This window comes from Hyla sarda, chromosome 11 (genome assembly GCF_029499605.1).
Source record: "Hyla sarda isolate aHylSar1 chromosome 11, aHylSar1.hap1, whole genome shotgun sequence".
NCBI lineage: Eukaryota > Metazoa > Chordata > Amphibia > Anura > Hylidae > Hyla > Hyla sarda.
The window spans coordinates 93,465,476-93,492,374 of record NC_079199.1 but is presented as its reverse complement, the minus strand read 5'-3'; the positions used below and the strand labels follow the sequence as shown (position 1 = coordinate 93,492,374).

Below are 26,899 nucleotides of genomic sequence, written 5' to 3'. Positions count from 1 at the left end.
CTTTGAGGTCATACAACCTAGTAACATAGTTCATAAGGTTGAAAAAAGACACATATACATCAAGTTCAACCTACAACCCTCCTGTGTTCCTACTGTGCCAGTTGCCCCATACCAGTTTTCCAACAACTCCAATATAAATCCAATATTCCAATCAGAATAAATCCCTGGTTAAACGTACTATCTATGTGCAAGACAAGGTACTGCCCCAGGTGCCCGTTCCCAGAGGAAACATCTTTGCCCTTTTTTTTTATAGTACCCCTTTGCACAGGGCTTGTGGGATGCCCTAGAGCCCAAACTTAGTGACTCTGCACCCAGAAATAGCCTATCGTACCAATTGGTGCTTTACAGATTATTTTCTGGGATTCATAACCGTCCTGGATTGTCGCAGGCAAATCCACAGCCTGCTCAGAAACGATTCCATCTTGGACAGTTTAGACAGCAATAAGCAAAATAATTAATATACCATCTCGTCCCCGTCCCCCCCTTTGTGTTTTGTCTTTCAATAAACCTTTGGGCCTGAGAACTTCCTTACCCTTTTTTTCCCAACCCCCATCATAATCTGTAATGCTTTGTTGCCTGACTGTATAACATATGGAGGAATGTTAGTGTAGCATGTGGTATGTAAGATGTTAGTGTAGCATGTGGTATGTAAGATGTTAGTGTAGCATGTGGTATGTAAGATGTTAGTGTAGCATGTGGTATGTAAGATGTTAGTGTAGCATGTGGTATGATTATAGCGCAAGTCACGCTATGTATGGTGATCATATTAATTTATTGTGTAGTTCTTTTCAGTCTGACCACAGGGCTCTCTGCTGCCACCTCTGTCCATGTCAGGAACTGTCTGGAGCAGAAGAGGTTTGCTATTGGGATTATCTCCTGCTCTGGACAGTTCCTGCAACGGACAGAGGTGTCAGCAGAGAGCACTGTGGTCAGACTGGAAAAACTACAACTTCCTGTGGAACATACAGCAGCTGATAAGTACTGGAAGGATTAAGATTTTTATTTAGAAGTCATTTACAAATCTGTTTAACTTTCTGGCACCAGTTGATTTAAAAAAAAAAATTCCCTCCAAAGTACCCCTTTAACCCCTTCATGACCCAGCCCATTTTCACCTTCAGGACCTGGGCATTTTTTGAAAATCTGACCACTGTCACTTTAAACATTAATAACTCTGGAATGCTTTTACTTATCATTCTGATTCCGAGATTGTTTTTTCGTGACATATTCTACTTTATGTTATTGGTAAAATTTCACTGATATTTGCATCCTTTCTTGGTAAAAAATCAAAAAATTTCATGAAAATTTTGAAAATTTAGCATTTTTCTAACTTTGAAAGGAAAATGGATATTTCAAATAAATTACATATTGATTCACATATACAATATGTCTACTTTGTGTTTGCATAAAAAAATTGACAAGTTTTTACTTTTGGAAGACACCAGAGGGCTTCAAAGTTCCGCAGCAATTTTCCAATTTATCTCAAGATTTTCAAAATCGTAATTTTTCAGGGCCCAGTTCAGGTTGGAAGTGGATTTTAAGGGTCTTCATATTAGAAATACCCTACAAATGACCCCATTATAAAAACTGCACCCCCCAAAGTATTCAAAATGACACTCAGTAAGTGTTTTAACCCTTTAGGTGTTTCACAGGAATAGCAGCAAAGTGAAGGAGAAAATTCTAAATCTTCCTTTTTTACACTCGCATTTTCTTGTAGACCCAATTTTTGAATTTTTACAATGGGTAAAAGGAGAGAAATAACCCTAAAATTTGTAACCCAATTTCTCTCGAGTAAGCACATACCTCATATGTCTATGTAAAGTGTTCGGCGGGCGCAGTAGAGGGCTCAGAAGGGAAGGAGCGACAATGGGATTTTGGAGAGTGAGTTTTTCTGAAAGGGTTTTTGGACGGCATGTCCCATTTAGGAAGCCCCTATGGTGCCAGAACAGTGGACCCCCCCCACATGTGACCCCATTTTGGAAACTATACCCCTCATGGAATTTAATAAGGGGTGCAGTGAGCATTTACACCCCACTGGCGTTTGACAGATATTTGAAACGGTGGACTGTGCAAATGAAAATTTTTATTTTTCATTTTCACAGACCACTGTTCCAAAAATCTGTCATACACCAGTGGGGTGTAAATGCTCACTGCACCCCTTATTACATTCCGTGAGGGGTGTAGTTTCCAAAATGGGGTCACATATGGATATTTATTGTTTTGCGTTTGTCAGAACTGCTGTAACAATCAGCCACCCCTGTGCAAATCGCCTCAAATGTACATGGTGCACTCTCCCTTCTGGGCCTTGTTGTGCGCCCACATATGGGGTATCTCCGTACTCGGGAGAAATTGCATTACAAATTTAGAGGGTCTTTTTTCCCTTTTACCTCTTGTGAAAATAAAAAGTATAGGGCAACACCAGCATGTCAGTGTAAAAAATTTATTTTTTTACAATAACATGCTGGTGTAGACCCCAACTTCACCTTTTCATAAGGGGTTAAAGAAGAAAAAGCCCCCCAAAATTTGTAAGGCAATTTCTCCCGAGTACGGCGATACCCCATATGTGGCCCAAAACTGTTGCCCTGAAATACGACAGGGCTCCAAAGTGAGAGAGCGCCATGCGCATTTGAGGCCTGAATTAGGGATTTGCATAGGGGTGGACATAGGGGTATTCTACGCCAATGATTCCCAAACAGGGTGCCTCCAGCTGTTGCAAAACTCCCAGCATGCCTGGACAGTCAATGGCTGTCCGGCAATACTGGGAGTTATTATTTTGCAACAGCTGGAGGCTCCGTTTTGGAAACAGTAGCGTACCAGACGTTTTTCATTTTTTGGGGGGGAGGGGGGGCTGTGTAGGGGTATGTGTATATGTAGTGTTTTTTACTTTTTATTTTAGGTTAGTGTTAGTGTAGTGTAGTGCTTTTAGGGTACAGTCACATGGGCAGAGGTTCACAGCAAGTTTGCCGCTGGGAGTTTGAGCTGCAGCGCAAAATTTGCGCCATCTCAAACTTGCAGCACTCACTGTAAACCTCCGCCCATGTGAGTGTACCCTGTACATTCACATTGGGGGCGGGGGGCAAAAATCCAGCTGTTGCAAACTCCGAGCATGCCCTTTGGCTGTCCGTGCATGCTGGGAGTTGTAGTTTTGCAACAGCTGGAGGCACACTGGTTTGGAAACACTAAGTTAAGTAATAAACTTTCAAGTGTTTTGCAACCAAACTTAGTGTTTCCAAACCAGTGTGCCTCCAGCTGTTGCAAAACTACAACTCCCAGCATGCATGGTCTGTCAGTGCATGCTGGGAGTTATAGTTTTGCAACAATTGCAACAGCTGGAGGCACTGAAGTAGGAAACGGACAATGTTTCCCAACTAGTGTGCCTCCAGTTGTTGCAAAACTACAACTCCCAGCATGCCAAGACTGCCCAGGCATGCTGGAAGTTGTAGTTCGGCAATATCTGAAGGATCAGATGTTGCCGAACTACAACTTCCAGCATGCTTGGGCAGTCTGGGCATGCTGGGAGTTGTAGTTTTGCAACATCTGGAGGTCCACAGTTTGGAGACCACTGTATAATGGTCTCCAATCTGTGCTCTTCCAGATGTTAGAGAACTACAACTCCCAGCATGCCTGGACAGACTGAGCATGCTGGGAGTTGTAGTTTGGCAACATCTGGAAGAGCACAGATTGGAGACCATTATACAGTGGTCTCCAAACTGTGGACCTCCAGATGTTGCAAAACTACAACTCCCAGCATGCCCAGGAAGCCAAAGGCTGTCTGGGCATGTTGGGAGTTGCAGTTTTGAAACTCCCAGAGGCAGCAATGAGATCACTTTACGGCGATCTCACTGCTGCCAATGAAGATGCCGCACAGCTGCCGGAAACTCACCTCCGGGACGCAGCGCCGCCGGGACCACCTGGAGGACGTCGCTCGCGCCGGGACCGCTCGGGACGCCGCATGGACGGGTAAGTAACACCGGGGGACGGGTCAGGGACACTTAGCAGAGCGGTGTGTGTCCCGATCCCCGTGATCGGGACTCAAACACCGCGCTGCTAAGTATTCTCATAGCGAAACGCTGCTATCAGCTAGTCAGATTTGACTAGCTGATAGCAGCGATCGCTGGGGGGAATGGGGGGGGGGATGAAACCCCCCGTGGTCGCATGGTAAGATGGCTGGCTATCAGTGATAGCCACCATCTTTCCGGGCGCTGCGGGATGCCGCGAGTAGCGGCAGTAATGTCCATGACGTACCTGTATGTCATGGGTCGGGAACACCTTGCCACCCATGACGTACAGGTATGTCATAGGTCAGGAAGGGGTTAAGTAACTGAGTTTAACCTAAACCCCACTGTGCTGATCCAGAGGAAGGCGAAAACCCCCCATGAGGCTGATGCCAACTGCACCATAACAGAGGAAAAATTCCTTCCCGATTCCAATACGGCATCAGAATAAATCCCTGGATCAACATTCTATCCACAAAAACCTTGTCTCCATAACCTGTAATATTATTACTCTCTAGATAAACATCCAGGCCCCCCTTGAACTTGTTTATTGAGTCAGACATCAGAACATCATGTGGCAGAGAGTTCCATAGTCTCACTGCTCTTACAGTAAAGAATCTTCAGTAATGATGGTGAAGCCTTTTTTCCTCTGGATGTAGAGGATACCCCCTTGTCATGGTTACCGGCCTAAGTATAAAAAGATCACTAGAAAGATCTCTGTACTGTCCATTCATATATTTGTACATTGTGATCAGATCGCCCTAAGACGTATTTTTTCCAAACTAAATAACCCCAAGTGATAACCTGTCTTGGTCCTGTAATCCTCTTATACTATTAATAATCCTTGCCATCCTCCTCTGCACCTTCTATAGTTCAGCCATGTCCTTCTTATATACAGGTGCCCAGTATTGAACACAAGTCTCCATATGGGGTCTGACTAGTAATTTATACAGCGGCAAAACTATATTCTTTTTACGAGCCTCTATGCCTCTCTATACATCCCATGACTTTATTAGCCTTGGCAGCTGCTGCCTGGCACTGATTGCTAAAGTCGAGTTTACTGTCCACCAGTACCCCCCAAGTCTTTTTTGGTAGAAGTTTGACCTAGTGTCTTATTATTTAGCACATAATTGTACATTTTGTTTTTACGGCCCAAGTGCATCACCTTACATTTCTCCACATTTCTCCACTGTGATGATCACCTTACCCAGTTTAGTATCATCTGCAAATATAGAAATCTACTCTGTAATCCCCCTACAAGGTCATTAATAAACAAATTGAAAAGAAGTGAACCCAGTACTGACCCCCTGTGGTCCCCATTAGTAACTGTCACCCAACCAGTAAGTTCCATTGATCCCCACTCTGCTTCCTGTCATTGAGCCAGTTACTAACCCATCTGCAAATATAGAAATTCTACTCTACAAGATGATTAAAGGGGTACTCCGGTGAAAAACTTTTTTTTTTTTTTAATCAACTGGTGCCAGAAAGTGAAACAGATTTGTAAATTACTTCTATTAAAAAATCTTAATCCTTCCTGTACTTATTAGCTGCTGAATACTACAGTGGAAATTTTTTTCCGCTTGAAACACAGAGCTCTCTGCTGACATCACGAGCACAGTGCTCTCTGCTGACATCTCTGACATTATAGGAACTGTCCAGAGTAAAAGGAAATCCCCAATGCAAACATATGCTGCTCTGCACAGTTCCTAAAATGGACAGAGATGTCAGCAGAGAGCACTGTGCTCATGATGTCAGCAGAGAGCTCTGTTCCAAAAAGAAAAGAATTTTCGCTGTAGTATTCAGCAGCTAATAAGTACTGGAAGGATTAAGATTTTTTAATAGAAGTAATTTACAAATCTGTTTAACTTTCTGGCACCAGTTGATTTAAAAGAAAAAGTTTTTCACCGGAGTACCGCTTTAAAAAACATATTGAAAAGAAGTGGACCCAGTACTGACCCCTGTGGTCCATACTAGTAACTGTCACCCAACCAGAGTAAGTCCCATTGACCCCCCCCCCCCCCCATTTGCTTCCTGTCACTGAGCCAGTTACTAACGATTTACATATATCCTCCCCTAGTCACAGAATACCCACTTTATGTACCAATCTTTTGTGCGGCCCAGTATCAAATGCCTTAGAAAAGTCCAGATATATAACATCCACAGCTTCACCGCGATCCAATCTATAACTGACCTCCTCATAGATGATCAGATTAGTCAGACAGGACCGATCCCATAAACCATAAACCCAGGTTGGTGCTCTATTAGAAGGTTATTTTCATTAAAGGAAATCTGCAGCAAAAACAACTTATCCCCTATCCACAGGATAGGGGATAAGTGTTTGATTGTGGGGGTCCGAACACTGGGACCCCTGTACAGGAGGCGTGTAGGCCGCAGCATGATGCCGCGGCCGTCAAGCTTTCTCCATGTAGTTCTATGGGAGAGGCGGGGATGCAGCGTTCGTGCCACCCCGCCTCTCCTATAGAGCTGTATGGGGAGGGGGCATACCGTCAACCTCACTGAGGTCGACGCTACGCGCATTAGCTGGCGCAAATCGCAGGGGGTTCCAGCAATCGGACCCCCCCCCCCCCCCCCCCCCGAACAGACACTTAGCCCCTATCCTGTGAATAGGGGATAAGTTGTTACTGTTGCAGATGTCCTTTAAAGGGGTATTCCGTTACTCAGCATTTGGAACAAAATGTTCCGAACGCTGGAGCCGGGAGCTCGTGACGTCATAGCCACGCCCCCTCATGATGTCACGCCCCCTAAATGCAAGTCTATGGGAGTGGGGGCGTGACGTCCGTCACGCCCCCACTCCCATAGACTTGCATTGAGGGGGCGGGGTGTGAAATCATGAGGGGGCGTGACTATGACGTCACGAGCTCCCACGTTCGGAACAGTTTGTTCCAAACACTGAGCAGCGGAATACCCCTTTAAGATATTCCAGAATAGCATCTCTCAGAAAACCCTCCAAAATCTTACTCACAACAGATGTTAGACTTACAGGCTTATAGTTCCCAGGATCCATTTTTGACCCCTTTTGAATATTTGTACCACATTTGCTAAGCACCAGTCCTGTGGAACAATCCCTGTCATGATAGAATCTTTAAGTATATGGAAAATTATAATTTATTTGAAAATAATAATTCATTAGAAGCTCCCAGCGCTAGAAAAAATCATGCAGTTATACACACTATACAGATATATATACACTATACATAAGACTGAAAATGGCATTTTGTAGACTTTTGAGGCCAAACTTACATAATACTTAAATGCAGGCAGATCCCACCAACAGTGTCTCATATGGAGGCAGACGGAATTAGAGCAGATTAGAGACATATGGATGGATGTCACCTAGACCCTATCATTAGTGCTGCAGGATTTTCTCGTCCTTGGTTATTTAGTACCCTATAGACCTTTTTGGACATAAAATGTATATGAGGAAATTGTTCTGCACATTATTACTCACAGTTTCATAACAGATGTAACCCCTGATGTTTTCTGCTCTGAGAGTAAGTATATGACATTTGGCTACACTTTAAGTTACACATCAGGTTTAAGTTATAGCAAAAACTATGACCCCAGGAGTCAGGAGGTCAACCAAAAAGAAGGATACGGTCTGATAGGTAATTGACTAGGTTCCACTTAACTAACCAACTTGTTGAGATTTGGATTTACAGTCTGTCACCAAGGTTCTTGCTACATCAGATCCTGTACAAGTGGGGCATGCCTTGGCCAGAAATGCCTTGCATCTTGATTTAACCCTTTTTTTGGGCTACAGTGACTGGAGGTTGAAGCTAGCAGGGCCAGTTCTGCCTATAGGCAAAATAGGCAGCCGCCTAGAGTGCCCGCTGCTGGGCACCTGTGTATTAGGTTGTTGTGCTGGCTATTTTCCCTTTTGTTTTTACTTTGTAAGTTGGGGGGTGTGGCACCCTCTCAGACTGGAGGTGGTTTAGTCAATGGCTGATCCAACATGTCACACAGTCAGAGGCTATATGCACAGCAGAGGTGAGTTATCATGTTAGGGTCCCATCCGATATGAGGCCACCTCCGCGTGGTGGATGGGGGGACACATTTTGATCAAAAAGTGCGCTAAGAGCTTCCATTTTTTGACCTAGAGTGCTGTTGCAACTTTCTTTTTTGTACATTTTGTATTTGCCACAGCAGCAGGCACCTGTGTATCAGGTTGTTGTGCTGGCTATTTTTCCTTTTGTTTTTACTTTGCAGAAATTCAGTCTTAGTTCCTGGATGTAAGCAGATGTCTCTGCTACCTACAATTTTTTATTCAACGATGAATCCAGTACATGGCTGTTAAGGGGGGAAAACCCTAAAGAAGTGGTTTGATGGATGGATTAAAGGGGTTATCCAGGAAAAAACTTTTATATATATATATATATATATATATATATATATATATATATATATATAAATCAACTGGCTCCAGAAAGGTAAACAGATTTGTAAATTACTTCTATTAAACAATCTTAATCCTTTCAGTACTTATGAGCTGCTGAAGTTGAGTGTTTCTTTTCAGTCTAAGTGCTCTCTGATGACACGTGTCTCGGGAACTGTCCAGAGTAGAAGCAAATCCCCATAGCAAACCTCTTCTACTCTGTGCAGTTCCTGAGACAGACAGAGATGTCAGCAGAGAGCCCTGTTGCCAGACAGAAAAGAACAGCTCAATTTCAGCAGCTGATAATTATTATTAAGATTTTTTAATAGAAGTCATTTACAAATCTGTTTAACTTTATGGAGCCAGTTGATATTAATAAGAAAAGGTTTTTCCTGGAATACCCCTTTAAGTGATTTTTTTCTTTAATGTTAGTGTATGGACTCGCAAGAGTCTGAGGAACCTTGACGTTGGTTGAAATCTTGCGTATTATGGCCAAAATATAATCTAATTCCATGTTTATCATATGAGCATATGATGGAGGAAATGTGGCCTGTTCTGCTTGGAGATCATGAGCAGATAATGTTTTTTTTCTTAAAGTTTTCTGGTATCAATGATCATTACGCATTGCTCATCTACTCGGTGTGAGAAGTATCATTTGGCAAATAGATCCCCTGGCCCCCGATCTCTCCCCTTCTGTCAGCACAGGATGAGACTAGTGATGTGATGGGGAAAGCTAGTATTACTGCTCATTTCATGACTTATTAGATAAGGCATCAATGAGCCTGTTCTAATGAGAACAGATTCCTGCTGCCTTATCTAATACATCATAAATCTAATAAGCAGTAATGCAGGCAGCCTTTCACGTCACTGGTCTTGTCCTGTGCTGACAGAAGGGGAGGGGGCATGAGGTACAGAACAAACTGCTTTGAGAGCCTGTGATGTCACAGCTTACAAGGGAGAAGGCTCAGCTGCACTGTGGCTAATAATATCTTAGTAAGTCGCTTTATTATACTTTTTGATACCAAACTAAGGTTGTTTCTTTTACTTTACAATCCTTTTAACCATGGTTAGTTGATGTTGTGATTTGCAAGGTTTAGGAGACACTGAAAAAACACACAGACATGGTTGGAACAAGATAGAAACCCCAAATGTGTAGATTATAGATGAGCCATAGTTTCCCCTCACTTATTAAGGATACATTAGGGGGGGTAGCGTTTTATACATATAAACATACCATTTGAATGCCTTGCTAGCAAGGTTGACTCGGATGGAAAGTATGTCTGTCTATACTGTAAATTGTTTGGGAAAGAACATGTGCTGATAGCAATAAATGTACATCACCACGACACAATAACATTGTTAGGCTCGATATCATGAAGATAAAGCCTTACAGTCCATCTACTGTACTCACGGGAGATTTCACCTACATTGGGATCGATTTATAGTCTGTAACAGAAAAAGATCTCCTACTAAAAGCCTCGCAAGTGCATTTTAAGCATGTCCCCCCTATTTGCCGGGGTATCAAGGTGCGGAAACAGCTGCTACCCTGAGGTCCAAGAAAGTGGACATATAAACCTGACGTGCAAATGTAGAAATGTGAAGAGATAAGTGACCTCCTTAAAAGGGTACTCAGCCCCTAGACATCTAATCCCCTCTCTAAAGGACGTCACGCCCCGCCCCCTCAATGCAAGCCTATGGGAGGGGGTGTGACGGCCTTCACACCCCCTCCCATTGGCTTGCAATGAGGGGGCGGGGCATGACATCACACGATGCGTAGCTGTCACGATACCTCAGCCCCTGTATCGCCCATCATCAGCCACGGAGTGATCTTCGCTCCGTGCAGCTCATGAACGGGGGTGCTGCAGGAGAGATCGCGGGCTCCCAAGCGGCAGGACCCCCGCCATCAGACATCTTATCCCCTATCCTTTAGATAGGGGATAAGATGGCTAGGGGCAGAGTACCCCTTTAATAAGGCGCTGCCAGACTCAGAGTGGTGGAAAGTATTTGGACCAGAAATTGTATAGGGGTTTCAAAAATACATTTATTGATACATTAAAATAAATGTGTGGAAGGAGATAATATGTTTCGGGGGTAATCTCCCTCTTCTTCAGACCAGTATGCCCAAAACATGTTATCTGTTTCCACACATTTAAAAAAAAAAAAATAATGTTTCAATAAATACATTGTTGAAACCCCGATACCATTTCTAGTTTGGTGACTGGTAGCTACTGATTAAGGAGGCTCCTTATCTCTTCACCTTTCTAGTTCCTGAGATATACTGTCTTGGGCTTGGGCTACGAGCATGCCCGGCCAGTTTACACATATCCTGCCACCAATTTGTTCTCATATAAACTGTGCCACTATGACCCTCATGTACTCTGCCACTATGCCCCTATATAAAATGTGCATGAATATTAATGGTGATTAGCCAGCATGGGTTTACTAAAGACAGAAGATGTCAAACCAACCAGGTTTATGAAGATGTGAGCAGAAGCCTTGACATAGGGATGGCTGTAGATATAGTGTTTTCTACACATAGATGTCCGATAGGTAAATTAAGGTCTTTAGGTTTAGAAATTTTGGTTTGTAACAGGATTGAAAACTGGCGTAAGGATCGTACCCAGAAAGTGATGGTCAATGATAATGGTCTACAGTTACATGGGGAAGACCTAGACACCCACCGGTCCAAGTCTGTTATGTTACTAATTGGCAACAGTGGTCAGCATGCAAACCATAATAGCACTGGCCTCTTATAATTAATACATGAAGTCAAATAACTAGCCATTAGCATTTCAACAGCCTTTATGAAATATTTAAGCTAAATCTAAACCATGTTGTTACTGGGTTTAGGAGACATTTGGAGTCCTGGTCATTGCTGCATCTGTCTGTAGTAGGTTATACTAACATAAATGGTCGCTAGCTTTTCAACCAACATATCAGAATAACTTTCAGGAGTGAACATGAGGAGTACTGCTATTTCTATAACTTAAAATATTGTTTATAGCACCAGCAAAATAATGTCTATTTAAGCAGCCAAGATACAACGGGGTGGATTCCTGTCTTTCCACTCCAAGATTAAATGAACTATAAACAGGTTATATGTGTATTGGCGCTATGAGAGGTAGATAGTTTGAATCTGCTAATACAAAGTAGCAGATTAACATTATACAGATCAATCACGGCATTTGTCTCTCTTTTCAGTGAATGCTGAATATTTTACCCTTCATATGAACTCTCTCTACAGAAATCAAGTAAGTGTCATTCAACCTATCTACCTCTTATAGCGCCGATACACATTTAACCTGTTTATATTTCTATAACTTCTATATGACATTTTTACCACTTTTTACCTCTGCAGGCTCCATCTCCAATTTTCAATGAACTAGTACATGGAGAAAACCTGCTATGATGTCTCCCATACACTGCAAACATAGAGGATGTGATCCTGCTCCCTTATATCTCTATAGCAGGGGTTCTCAACCGGTGGTACCCGTACCCCTAGGGGAACTCCACCGGTTGGGTGGGGGTATGCAATGCGCTGACAAATACCGGCCATGCATTGGCAAGTACTGTATTTATCAGCGCATCGTGGTGAATGGCCACGGCAACTTGCACAATTGGTGGCTGACTGAATACCTTTTGTCCACACTGTAACTCCTCCTTCCCCTACCTTCTCTTTCTAGACTTCTATGGGAGCTGTAACCTTGTAATCTGATCCCTCAGTGTTCAGGTTTTCTCAGTGAAGGTTGCCTATAGAAGGGAGAATAAGAACAATTGGCAAAGGCAACATTTTTCTCTTTGCATGTGCAAACTAAGGAAGAAGAGGGGGACCTAGCAATGCTGACCCCATAAGCATTTCAGTCTTTACCGTCTTAGAGGTTGGGAAATATAGGGAATATTATTTATACACAGCAAATGTTGGCACTGTTTTGTTATTTTGTCACAAGTGTTATAGGTCTAAACATTCTGAATGGCCACAGTATGTACACACCCTGACACTCATTCTCAAGGTTTGGTGGGAAGTCAGGGACTCCAGTCCATTACCAGTGCGACACAACACAATGTATATCTTTGTAGGATAACCCTTGGCTTCCCAATCTCATACACTGAGAAGATTTTGGAAGATGCAAACAGGGTGGAGTAGGGAAACTTCCACATCTATTACCTAATGGGGAGTTTATATAGTTTACACAGCTGCACACAGATTTTGGTATTTACAGACGGACTTCTACATATAAGTATCTGCAGTCTAGACACGTATATAACACATAATTTAATGGAGCAGGTGCTGAGGTTACATTACATACAGTTATAGCTTTGACTACTCAGTTAGTCATCAGATCTGATGGGGTTACAAGTATCTGACTTAGGGCGAATAGGGTGATAAAAACGGTTGGCGGAGGTGCTGCACACAACTGTGGTCAAGAAGAGAAGACTCGAGCAGCACAGGACAATAAAACTTTTATTGGTTTAATGGGGACAACGTGTTTCGGCATACCCTTGTAACTTCTTCAGGTCCACTTATAGTTCCCAGGGGATGATTGGGCTCAGTTCTGGGTTGCTGGTTGTGGAAGTCCTGTGTGTATCTGTGCTGTCGCAGGTCAGACCCCAGACATCCCCCCCAACACAATACGGGACAACAGAAAACATGAGCACATGTAATCACCATCAACCACTAACCCTAATTCGGTAACTAGACAGAGTTTAGTGAGATATTGTATTCAATGAATGAGTGTTCAGAGTGTAAAGAAAACGTATGGTGCAGCCATTTTTACTACAAAGTACTGCCTTGGGCTAACAGACAAGGTAAATATTCAGTACAGCTCACCTCTACCAATTTCTGTGCGCGGGTCCACACTCTGCAAAGTGCTGATATGCAATGCAGAAGAACAAACGATGATCCGGCACCAGATGTAAGTTTTGCAGCTTTATTTTCTCTGTATCAAAAATGAACAAACATCACACAGTAAAACCGACTCCCTCCATAGTCATACGCGTTTCAAGCGCATGCGTGCTCTTCCTCAGTGACGTCATGGTTCTGACAGGCAAGGGTTTTTATTCGTACCTACACAGGTGAGGAGTAATCAATCACCTCCACTCCGTTCAGGTTACTTGTACTTGCCCGTGAGACCTCATAACCGGGTAGAGACTTTGTTTCTTTTCAAACACACACTTAAGTTAAAAAGGAGGTGTTATAGAATGATAACAACACTGTATTCAACACCATATGCGTGGCAACAAATCATTTTTCATCCATAATGGGCAATCGTTAAATTTCTCATTCAATTTTCTGATATGAATGTTACATCAATAATGGAACAACAATTCACGTCTTACATTCATGCCAAACGGGGCACGTGTGCCAAGAGTGAATTGTCAGAAGGCTTCCCTATGTTCCAGCTTTCTTCTGATGCATCCTTGCCTTATGTCCAGTTTAACCAACTCAATGCCATATATTTTAAATCCTGATATATTGCCACCGTGTACTGTTTGGAAATGAAGGGAGGCAGCAGATTTGTTCCTATTTGGTGCTCCCACATCATTTAGATGTTCTAGAGCACGCATTTTTAATTTCCGAGTAGTGTAACCTATGTATTTTAATTTACAATGTGTGCACTCATATAGACCACATTCTTGCTATTGCAATTCATGTAATTTTTAATTGCGTATTTCTTGCTGCCCTCCGCATTTTCAAACTCCTTCACCACCTTCACATAGTTGCAAGTGCGGCATATTTTATATCCACATTTCATTCCCAAACAGTACACGGTGGCAATATATCAGGATTTAAAATATATGCCATTGAGCTGGTCAAACTGGACATAAGGCAAGGATGCATCAGAAGAAAGCTGGAACATAGGGAAGCCTTCTGGCAATTCACTCTTGGCACACGTGCCCCGTTTGGCATGAATGTAAGACGTGAATTGTTGTTCCATTATTGATGTAACATTCATATCAGAAAATTGAATGAGAAATTTAACGATTGCCCATTATGGATGAAAAATGATTTGTTGCCACGCATATGGTGTTGAATACAGTGTTGTTATCATTTTATAACACCTCCTTTTTAACTTAAGTGTGTGTTTGAAAAGAAACAAAGTCTCTACCCGGTTATGAGGTCTCACGGGCAAGTACAAGTAACATGAACGGAGTGGAGGTGATTGATTACTCCTCAACTGTGTAGGTACGAATAAAAACCCTTGCCTGTCAGACCCATGACGTCACTGATGAAGAGCGCGCATGCACTTGAAACGCGTATGACTATGGAGGGAGTCGGTTTTACTGTGTGATGTTTGTTCATTTTTGATACAGAGAAAATAAAGCTGCAAAACTTACATCTGGTGCCGGATCATCGTTTGTTCTTCTGTACTGCCTTGGGCTGTCTATATCGGTATGTTTAAATCCATATTAGTTTCTTTTTCTTGACAGATGAACACAGACTAAACACGTTCTCCCATCAATCTCTGTCAAAATATCAAAAATACCTGACCAAAGTGGATAGAGGTAGGAGAAGTGGAGGGTGTCCATATTACCATGTTCAGTGTGGGAAAAGCATTAAAGAGAAGATCAAAGCAGGAACGAGACGGCCAAATAAAGAACTGGAGATGACTCTTTTAGCTATATGTGTCCTTCAAGTCCTCTCTTAGCATAGATACAGAAACCAACGTCTCCTGTGTGACTCCAAGAAGAAAAATTGTAGATACTGGATTTAGTTGTGTCCGAAATCTTCCATATCCATAGGTAGATATACAGGCCAGTAAATTAGTACAATGGTCTCTACAATGGATTCAGGTTACAATATTTTTAGTCGTTTCTGAACCATTATAACTTGATCCAGACTCAACATACAAAGCTACAGACAGTCCAGATCAGTAAAACGTGTCAATGACTGGAAGAACCGACCAATCAGAATGGGCAACTCACTGGTAAAACCCCTGTATTACTGAAGTGTATGCACTGACTGGTGTCTGGTAGTGCCCCCTACAGTACAGGGAGGTACTACATGTTCTGTACTCTTTTCCTGTATTACTGAAGTGTATGCACTGACTGGTGTCTTGTAGTGCCCCCTACAGTACAGGGAGGTACTACATGTTCTGTACTCTTTGCCTGGGCCAGGGTTAGCTGCTCATTTGGACACCAGGTGAGGGCGGCTCCATGTTACATTGTGTACTGTACAGGACCCTTAAGAAGCTCCTGACCTCTACATAGACAGTGATTACAGCTCCCAGAAGATCTTTCTTACTTTTATAAGGAAGGACTTGCTTTATCTGTATTAGTTATCTACTTATTTTTCTTTAATCCTCACTTTTTCCTATTTTTGGATGACATTTTGGGGCTTCAGAACCAATTACCAGGTTTCCATAGAGTTATAGTCTCAACATACAAGGGTTTCAACATACAATGGTCATCCTGGAACCAATTAATATTGTAACTTGAGGGGCTACTATATAAGTAACAAAAAAATCAGTTCACTGCTAGTTGCATTCGGGGGAGCGTAGAGACCAAAGTTGGAACCAGAGCATTGAGGGGCACTGTCAGGCCAACTCCTGATAAGACACAGGCAGCAATGAATTAAAGTTTTCTCTGCTCAAGTAAAAAAAATAAAAAAAAGATATAAAAATATAAGCTTTACTTCGACCTTCAAAACAGGTCATTAGACAAAATAAAAAAAAGAAATACCAACGCATTTCGAACTGTAAACTCAGTTTTTATTTATGACTTCATCAGTGGGGTCCGACCTTTGTGTATCCCCCTATAAGATCTTGATCATGGCCGTGATTTAGTTGCAGATCAAACCGCGTTTGGCGTTTTTTTTTATACTGTCCAGTGACATGTTTTGAATGGTGAAATGAATATTATGTTTATTATATATATATATATATATATATATATATATATATATATATATATACACACACACACACACGTGTCTGAGCATCTACCTTACCTGTTGAACAAAGATTTCAGACACCATTAAATATAGTGTGCCTACAATTTACCGCAGATGATGTTGGTTTAGTTACTGCATCCATGCTAAGAGAGGTCTTGAAGGACACATATAGCATATAGTGATCTCCAGTTCTTTATATGGTCATCTCAGTCCTGCTTTGATCTTCTATTTGATGCTGAGCAGGGTAATATGGGACACCCGCCGCGTTCCACTACACCATCAATGATTAAGAACCTCTTTGATTTAGTTATTGGAGTCAACTTAACCGATTCCGCAAGAATATCCACTGTTCAGATGGACATCTTGAAAGCCCAGTGTAACCTCTGGCTTGCCGTACACGAAGAGTTAAATGACTCTAGTTAGGCTGGAGCTGCTGGGAGCTCACCTGTGTTGTCTGGGTGTAGTTCTCAGCTCTGCTACCTATCAGGAAGGTGAATCCCTGATCACCTGCCTATATAAGCTAGAAGCAGTGATCAGTCCAGCGTCCGTGAAAGGTTTTTCCTTAGCTGACACCTCCTGCTTACTGGATACCTGCTTGTTTATTGATCTTTGGCTTTTCCCTTGACTCTTCTCTTGCTCTGTGTTACTGTACTCTGCTATTTCCTGGTACCGACCTCGGTTAGACCTCGTGTGTGTGTCTTAGTGCATCTCTGTTAGTTTGTGTGCCTAAAAGCTGTTTCCCGACTCCAACTGTCTTGTATTTTATTATTTTGACAATGCTGCCCTGGCACTTAGCAGGGAGGGTTTGTCATCGTGGTTGTCGATCCGTCACTTAGGGCGAATAGGCAATAGGTAGGGACAGTGGCTGTGGGTGAGTTAGGGCTTCACTGTTCCCTGCCCATACGTTATGCCCAGTTCCTCATGGACAACTTCCAACTTCATGAATATCAATACAGGTGTCCATACAATTTATAAAGAACTTGTATCATTGTAAGAAAAGGCCTCAATTTGTTCTAGTGATGAGGTCCTCTTTACATTGTATCAGCTGCACAATGCAAGAAAATCTTGAAAACATGATATGTTGGACAGAGGCGGACTCTGTCTGCCTCTGTCTGCCTCTGTCCAACATATCATGTTTTCAGGATTTTCTTGCATTGTACAGGTAAACAATGCAAAGAGGACCTCATAGCGAGAACAAAATAAGGTCCACTCTTACAAATGGCCCACATCCACAAGACATCCTCCTAACCATCTTTTGCAGGACAAAGGTGACTTGGGAGCCCTTGGACTACTTTCCCTTATTTGGTGAGGTTGAGGTCCCTGTGGAAAAGTAGGTGTTCAACCTGACTTGAGGCCCTGTCCTTCATGGGTCCCATTAGAGCCCTTCGTCAGAGTTCGGATCTCGCGGGTCCTGTGGGACCCAATAGAGAACCTGTAGGCAGTAATGTGGTTGTTGCGGGCAGTCACAAAACATACAATGGGTCCCACAAAATCCTGCACACCTCTGAAAATCCACAGTGGGCTGATGAAATGGCACAAGGGGGTGATAAAATGGCATGTGGGATAATCAAATGGTGGGGGGGGGGTATTATCTCAAAAAGTTGTGCCAAAATGTCAGCAGGAACAAGGGGGCTTGGACACATGTTGCGGGACCGGGGGCGGGAGTGGAACACACACCTTGCGGGAGCGGGCAGTGATGGTCAGAAAACCTTCTAGGTCCCATGACAACAGCCTTGTTTGCCTCTATAGTAGGTGCTAACTTTTTGTGCGAGAAGCCTGAGGTTTGGCATTAAAGGGGCACTCCACTGGAAAAAAAAATTTTTTAAATCAACTGGAGCCAGAAAGTTAAACAGAATCTTAATCCTTCCAGTACTTATCAGCTGTTAAATTCTCTGCAGGAAGTTCTTTTCTTTTTGAATTTCCTTTCACACTGACCACAGTGCTCTCTGCTGACACCCCTGTCCATTTTAGGAACTGTCCAGAGCAAGAGAGGTTTGCTATGGGGATTTGCTCCTACTCTGGACAGTTCCTAAAATGAATAAATATATGTGTAGCTCACTCAACCAACTGACCTGAGGTTAACTGGATAGCCTAAATCCCAAAAGGCTTAATACTAAATATGGAGAATGGTTATTGTATATAATAATCTAAAAATAAACCATCATATACAAAACCAGTCCTCAAAGGGCAGTGAATAAAAGTGGGGGATATAAAATGAGGTAGAAAGAAAAGATGTTATTAATATATTGTATTGTAAGATAATATATAGATAGATATGAATGATATATCTATCTATAATTAATTCATATCTATCTATATACTAGCTGAATACCCGGCGTTGCCCGGTTTTTCCTAATCCTTGTTGAGGAGGAAAATAAACAAAGGAGGAAGCTTTTGACTTCATATCCCGTCCTCATATATTGTTGTCATATCCCAACCCCATATCCTGTCCTCACATCCCGACCTCCTATCCCGTCATCATAACTCGACCTTATATCCCATCCTCACATCCCGTCCCCATATCCCGACCTCCTATCTTGACCTCCTATCTCGACCTCCTATCCCGACCTCCTATCCTGTCCTCCTATCCAATTTATCTATCCCAACCTCCTATCTCGACCTCCTATCCCGACCTCCTATCCAGTCCATCTATCCCAACCTCCTATCTCGACCTCCTATCCTGACCTCCTATCCTGACCTCCTATCCCGTCCTCCTATCCAGTCCTCCAGTCCTATCCCGACCTCCTATCCCATCCCAACCTCCTATCCCGACCTCCTATCCCGACCCGTAATATATGTACCAGGTATTGAAATATCTCCAGCCGTACGGAAGTTATGGGGGAACATACATTTCCCATTGATTTGCATAGGACTTTGCAAAAAAACCCTGACCCTTACAAATGGGGGTAGTTAAGGGTTAAATTAACTATCCTATCTAAGTTTCATGTTAATATCTTTAGGCGTTTGGACGTGATGCTGGAACATACACACATACATAAATACATACACACACACACGTTGAGTTTTATATATATATAGATTATCTTACAATACAATATATTAATAACATCTTTTCTATCTACCTCAGTTTCTATCCCCCACTTTTATTCACTGCCCTTTGAGGACTGGTTTTGTATATGATGGTTTATTTTTAGATTATATACAATAATCATTCTCCAGTTCCTAAAATGGACAGAGGTGTCAGCAGAGAGCACTGTGGTCAGACAGAAAGGAAATTCAAAAAGAAAAGAATTTCCTCTGTAGTATACAGCAGCTGAGAAGTACTGGAAGGGTTAAGATTTTTAAATAGAAGTAATTTACAAATCTGTTTATCTTTCTAGCACTAGTTGATTTAAAAAAAAATAAAATAAATATATATATATATATATATATATATATATATATATATATGTTTTCCAGTGGAGTACCCCTTTAAGAACCACTGACCTACACTATATGACTATAAGTTCAGCTTTAAAAAAATATTAACTTTTTAAGACTCATAGCACAAAAGAATTCCAGAGCAAATTTATTGGTCCCCTCCCCCGTAGATCGCAAAATTCCTTACTAATACTAGCTTCATATTACCCCTAACATTTGTATTAGCTTTACCATTTAAGTTCCAGTTTTCTCCCATCCGTCCGGAACCTACATTACCAGTCATCGCGATCATTTTGGTCCATGATTAGACCGACATATATTTCGGAATTTGATGTCTTAGACAGTTCTATTCTCTCCCGAGGGTTCTATCCGCCAACTTCAGGGCCAGAATTATTACAATCATCATTAAGAACCGCATACAGTCTATAGAGACTGGGATCTCTCCATGTGAATGCTATACAGCAGATGTTTCCATGAATGCGAATGATGTAACATCGTCTGGTGATATGATTTTTGGCTCCTTGCTATCTGAAGTCATTCCGTATGAGTATTTCCCACACCATTATTCTGGAGGCAGCCAAATAAAGTGTTGTTCTGTAACCGTTCCATGGAGCTTCCGCTGACTCACTCAAACATATTTGTTTGTTCATTGCGACAACCATGTGGGATCGCATTATTCTCAGAAGACTCACCAATAAAAAAAAAAAAATTCTTACTATGAATAGTTGTCTTTATTTAAAATTTAAGGGGAATTCCATGTCACCATTGTTTAGTTGAAATATCTTAAAAATTGGGCTTTCTGAAATGGATAAGAGCTAAGCTTCAATAGCCCATCAAGGCCACTATACATTATACGGAGCCATCTACTGGCTTTGTTTACTGTTTATTTTGGGCGACATGGCTCTTGCTGATTGGCAGGGGTGCCAGGTGTCAGACCCCCACTGATCAGATATTCATGGCCTATCTTGACGATAGACTATCAATAAAATCTTTATAGTATTTCAAGTTCTGTTCTTCAGAGCTTGAAATCCTCTGTAGCGTTAAACAGAAGTCTCTTAGCTCATTTTCATGATATGAGCTACATACATAGAGCCGATGATGTACAGCAGTATCTCATAACTCCTCGTTCTCGCACACCCTTTCCCCTTCTGACGATCAGCGAAAAGGGCTCGGCTTCAAGCTGCAATCTGGAGGCAGGGCTTGGGGCTGAGTAAAGCAGTTGAAAAAGGAGTGGGGGAGTGAGAAGGCCTGCATGCTGCTGCACTCGAGCAACTCATCCCCCGCCTCCTGGACATTTGCCTCCACTGAATAAAGTTAATATTAAAAGACATCCACGGAGCAAGTATTGCAGCATTAGTATGTTTAATTAGCATTTTCTATAGTTAGTCCAATGTTGTCTGTAGTTCATACAGAGAAAATGAGCTGACAAACTCCATTTAATGGGGTTTTCCAAGACTATTTTACTGATGGCCTATTTGTAGAGGATCCCTGACAATTAGGTAATTAAAAGGGCATAGATAGGAGCTGCAGTACTAGATATAGCCAAGGGAATTTTAAAAGGCATCGGTGGAACAAGTACTGCAGCATTGGTGTGTCTAATTTACATTTCCAATAGTCACTCCAATGGTATCTATAGTTAACCCCTTAAGGACGCAGGACGTAAATGTACGTCCTGGTGAGGTGGTACTTAACGCACCAGGACGTACATTTACGTCCTAAGCATAACCGCGGGCATCGGAGCGATGCCCGTGTCATGCGCGGCTGATCCCGGCTGCTGATCGCAGCCAGGGACCCGCCGGCAATGGCCGACGCCCGCGATCTCGCGGGCGTCCGCCATTAACCCCTCAGGTGCCGGGATCAATACAGATCCCGGCATCTGCGGCAGTTCGCGATTTAAATGAACGATCGGATCGCCCGCAGCGCTGCTGCGGGGATCCGATCATTCATAACGCCGCACGGAGGTCCCCTCACCTTCCTCCGTGCGGCTCCCGGCATCTCCTGCTCTGGTCTGTGATCGAGCAGACCAGAGCAGGAGATGACCGATAATACTGATCTGTTCTATGCCCTATACATAGAACAGATCAGTATTAGCAATCATGGTATTGCTATGAATAGTCCCCTATGGGGACTATTCAAGTGTAAAAAAAAATGTAAAGAATGTAAAAGTAAAAGTAAAAAAAAAGTGAAAAATCCCCTCCCCCAATAAAAAAGTAAAACGTCCGTTTTTCCCTATTTTACCCCCAAAAAGCGTAAAAAACATTTTTTATAGACATATTTGGTATCGCCGCGTGCGTAAGTGTCCGAACTATTAAAATAAAATGTTAATGATCCCGTACGGTGAACGGCGTGAACGAAAAAAAATAAAAAAAGTCCCAAATTCCTACTTTTTTAATACATTTTATTTAAAAAAAAATTATAAAAAATGTATTAAAAGTTTTTTATATGCAAATATGGTATCAAAAAAAAGTACAGATCATGACGCAAAAAATGAGCCCCCATACCGCCGCTTATACGGAAAAATAAAAAAGTTAGAGGTCATCAAAATAAAGGGATTATAAACGTACTAATTTGGTTAAAAAGTATGTGATTTTTTTTAAGCGCAACAATAATATAAAAGTATATAATAATGGGTATCATTTTAATCGTATTGACCCTCAGAATAAAGAACACACGTCATTTTTACCATAAATTGTACGGCGTGAAAACAAAACCTTCCAAAATTAGCAAAATTGCGTTTTTCGTTTTAATTTCCCCACAAAAATAGTGTTTTTTGGTTGCGCCATACATTTTATGATATAATGAGTTATGTCATTACAAAGGACAACTGGTCGCGCAAAAAACAAGCCCTCATACTAGTCTGGCGATGAAAATATAAAAGGGTTATGATTTTTAGAAGGCGAGGAGGAAAAAATGAAAACGTAAAAATTAAATTGTCCTTAAGAGTCCTTAAGGCCAAAATGGGCTGAGTCCTTAAGGGGTTAAAGGGGTTTTCTGGCTAATAACACTTATTCCCTATCCACAGGATAGACGATAAATGTCTGATGGCAACGGGGTCCGACCGCTGGACCCCCCCCCCCCCCTCATGATCTCCACAATGGGGCCCGACTCTGTGTGCTTCAACCCCCCAACCTTTGTAGATTAACTGGTCTCTGCAGTTACAGCCAACTCAGCTAATCGCCTGATGTGGCGGGACACCGCTGCGGCCGGTAATTGTCCAAGAGGCCCGTCATGGCGAAAACTAAGGTGGGGGGCCGGAGTGCTAAGAAGTAATAGAACTAGCCCCATTTTGGAGATCATGGGGGTTTGACAGCTGGGACTGTGGAAAAGAGATTAGGTTAACGAGATAACCCCTTTTATATCATGAAAGTGAGATGACAAATTCCCTTTAAAGAGGTTTTCTAGGACTTATAATGATGGCCTATTTGTGGGGGACCCCAACAATTAGAACCTTAGCACTTTTGACGCCCTTCAATGGCAGAAACTTCAGTACCACTGATATATTATGCTGGTGTTACATTGCGTTTAAAAGTCTAACTTTACTCAAAGCTTTAAAGCTCACGTGTAACGACAGATAACCTAAATGTTCCTCTCTTTTTCTACAATGGAGAGGTATCACAGATGCCCCCCTCTTTCTTTAGATATCAGGGGAAAATGAACCGGTAGTGTCAGTTATGTCTACATTGAGTTGATTTATGGAATCATAAGTGTGAGGTTATATGCAATCTTCTTGTCTTGGGAAACACTTGGGGTTCAACCCTAAGACCCTTACTTTGGTTTTGTTCTGACATAAAGCCTATGAAATTTTTTTCCTGAATACAGGAAGATGTATTGAATATGTGCAAACAACACAGTGTGGAAGTCTTGCTGGGGCCCATAAGGTCTCTCTTTCACATATAGTTACATAGTCTATCGGAAAAAGACAAGTCCATCAAATTCAACCTTAAACCTTATTGTGTGGATCCAGATGAAGGCGCACAGTAGGGTTTTAGGTGTAACGTAATGGGCTCTTGTTTTCTTTTTGGTCTTATAAACTATGTAACCATTTAGGGAAGAGAAACCTTGAGCCTTAATATTTGAAGTATGAAGTAAAAAACAAGAGTCTATCAAGTTCAACCAAAAACCTTTTTTCAACCTTAAACCATGTAACTAGATGGGGAAGAGAGGTTCCTAGGCCTGGGTGAAACACCTCTCATGTATCTCCTAACTAATCCCCTGACTTGAATAGGAAAGGTGTCTGGACATGCTCTGTGACCTTTATGAAGGTCATTTCAAGGGGAGGGTGAGGAGATCAGTAATTTACAGGGAATCTGTCACCATCATCACCCGCACTAACCTGGGTAATAGTGCAGACGACACTAACTCCAACGCTGTCTACTTTTTATCTATATGCGGCCCTGTTTCCGAGTTATGGCAGAAAATCTGAATATGAAAATGAAGTGCCCCCACATGTACTGGTCACATGACTATGACCATCACAGGTCCTAAAACTTTAGCATGTAGCAGATACTGAGAAGCAGAGGTCTCCACACAAAACAGCAGTAACTTGACCAGGACCTTCTCTGTATCTGCTACATGCTGAAGGTGAAGGACCTGTAATGTTGTCACAATCATGTGACCAGTACATGTGAGGGCAGAGCTCAGCAGTGCAGGATAAAAGAGAATGTGGCTGAAGGACATGTTATGATGATTATCCATAGTAGAAAAAGAAAGAATGGAGCACTCATCAGGTCTTACAATTACAGCAAGCTTCTTTATTTCATGGTTACTTGACAGCGTTCCAATATGTGCAGGAGAGCGGACGGAAGCAGAGGGGTGAGGGAGAGGGTTGGGCGACGGTCCGTCGCCCAACCCTCTCCCCCACCCCTCTGCTTCCGTCCGCTCTCCCGCACATGTTGGAACACTGTCAAGCTACAATGAAATAAAGAAGCTTGCTGTAATTGTAAGACCTGGTGAGTGCTCCATTCTTTCTTTTTCTACTATGGATAATGTTTTGGACTGTTATATGTGAGCACCAGGAAGGTCACCTGCATAGAGGAGCATAGCGGGACAGTGAATAGTGGAGTAGCAGTGCCGGGTTACCTTTGTTGTGGACTATCATGTTAAGATGATGATGATCACTTGAATGGAGTGGACGTAGCTAGAGTTATATGTTTCTTGTATAGAATGGAGCTCAGGCCCATGGATATTTATGAAGGGGCGGTGCACAGGACTAAGCCAGGTGAGCAGAAGAGTGCACCAAGGGGCTGGGATTCCCCCAGTGCACCAAAGCATTTCATTTTCATATTTGTATTTTCAGGCAAAACTTGAGAGCAGGGCCACATAGAAAAAAAAAGGTAAACAGCATTGGGGTTACCCAGAGGAAATAATTTAAAGGGCATACATAAAAGCAGAAAAAAGAACTCGATATGATCTACTGCATAAAAAGCAAACAGGCCCTAAAAATGAAGAGTTTATTTTTTCCTTTTGTAATCCCCCAATGAATGCCATGCTGAGCAATACTATCCGAAAAAACTGGTTCATTTTAGAACAGGACCCAGATTTGAATAAAATAGCAGAAAATAAACCAGTAATCACATTTAAACACAATAGAATTGTTGGAGATTTCATCAAAAACACTGTGAGAAAACGAACAAATTAAAAAACAGATTGGTTAACAGAGAGAAGATGGAAAGGCAATTTCAAGTGTGGGAATTGCTCCATGTGCGACCTGAACCTGGGTAAGAGCGTATTCAGACTAGCACCTAAAACAGTAGAAGTGAAACATCTTATCACGTGTAAAAATACTTTGGTAGTGTATTGCCTTCTGTGCCTTTGTGGCTACTATTATAGGCAAGACTAAACGCAGGCTATTTGAAAGAGTAAGGGAACACGTGAGATCTGTGAGAATGAAACAGGGAGCTACCAGATTTATTACACATATAAATGAAGTCCATGAAGGAAACACAAAAACTATCAGGTTTGCAGGTCTGGAAAGAATAGATCCTCTAGAAAGAGGAGGTGACAGACACCGCGCTCTATTACAAAAAGAAGCTCGCTGGATTGCGCAGCTTAAGGCTACAAGTGCTATTGGTTTAAATGAGCGCAAGGTCAATTCCGGGCCTGAAGAAATGCCTTGTGGGCGTGAAACGGCGCCGTCGCTCCGGACGGTGCTCCAAGCACCTATTGCCCTGCCGTAATATCTGTTTGCTACTGGCCATCTGAGCCGATGTGCAAGAAATAAAGGACACAGCTTTGCATCAGTGGTGAGTGATCCACGTCTCTTTGTTTCTCCTCTCTACGTATATACACTGCTCAAAAAAAATAAAGGTAACACTAAGATAACACATCCTAGATCTGAATGAATGAACTAATCGTATGAAATACTTTCATCTTTACATAGTTGAATGCGCTGACAACAAAATTACACAAAAATTATCAATGGAAATCAAATTTATCAACCCATGGAGGTCTGGATATGGAGTCACACTCAAAATCACAGTGGAAAACCCCACTACAGGCTGATCCAAGTTTATGTAATGTCCTTAAAACAAGTCACAATGAGGCTCAGTAGTGTGTGTGGCCTCCACATGCCCGTATGACCTCCCTACAACACCTGGGCATGCTCCTGATGAGGTGGAGGATGGTCTCCTGAGGAATGTCCTCCCAGACCTGGACTAAAGCATCCGCCAACTCCTGGACAGTCTGTGGTGGATGGAGCGAGACATCCCAGATGTGCTCAATCGGATTTAGGTCTGGGGAACGGGTGGCCAGTCCATAGCATCAATGCCTTCCTCTTGCAGGAACTGCTGACACTCCAGCCACATGAGGTCTAGCATTGTCTTGCATTAGGAGGAACCCAGGGCCAACCGCACCAACATATGGTCTCACAAGGGGTCTGAGGATCACATCTCGCTACCTCTGGCAAGCACATGGAGGGCTGTGCGGCTCCCCAAAGAAATGCCACCCCACACCATTACTGACCCACCGCCAAACCGGTCATGCTGGAGGATGTTGCAGGCAGCAGAACATTCTCCACGGCATCTCCAGACTCTGTCACATCTGTCACATGTGCTCAGTGTGAACGTGCTTTAATCTGTGAAGAGCACAGGGCGCCAGTGGCGAATTTGCCAATCCTGGTGTTCTCTGGCAAATGCCAAACGTCCTGCACTGTGCTGGGCTGTAAACACAACCCCTACCTATGGATGTTGGGCCCTCATACCACCCTCATAGAGTCTGTTTCTGACCGTTTGAGTGGACACATGC

The 26,899-nt window shown here is 42.5% G+C and overlaps 1 protein-coding gene across 9 annotated transcripts in view; it reads right to left on the bottom strand.

Annotated features, from left to right (window-relative positions):
* FSIP1 (fibrous sheath interacting protein 1) overlaps positions 1-26,899 on the bottom strand; it is a 261,319-nt gene that overhangs the window by 140,586 nt on the left and 93,834 nt on the right. For 3 of the 9 annotated variants that reach the window (XM_056546999.1, XM_056547000.1, XM_056547001.1), the window contains exon 12: positions 25,105-25,944. The exons of 3 other annotated variants lie outside the window; for them this stretch is intronic. In XM_056546999.1, the coding sequence (XP_056402974.1) occupies positions 25,844-25,944 (101 nt within the window). In that variant the 3' untranslated portion in view covers positions 25,105-25,843. Of the gene's footprint in view, positions 1-12,076; positions 12,136-25,104; positions 25,945-26,899 lie in introns of those variants that run through there. 3 more of the 9 variants (XM_056547004.1, XM_056547003.1, XM_056547002.1) reach the window with 3 other exon arrangements.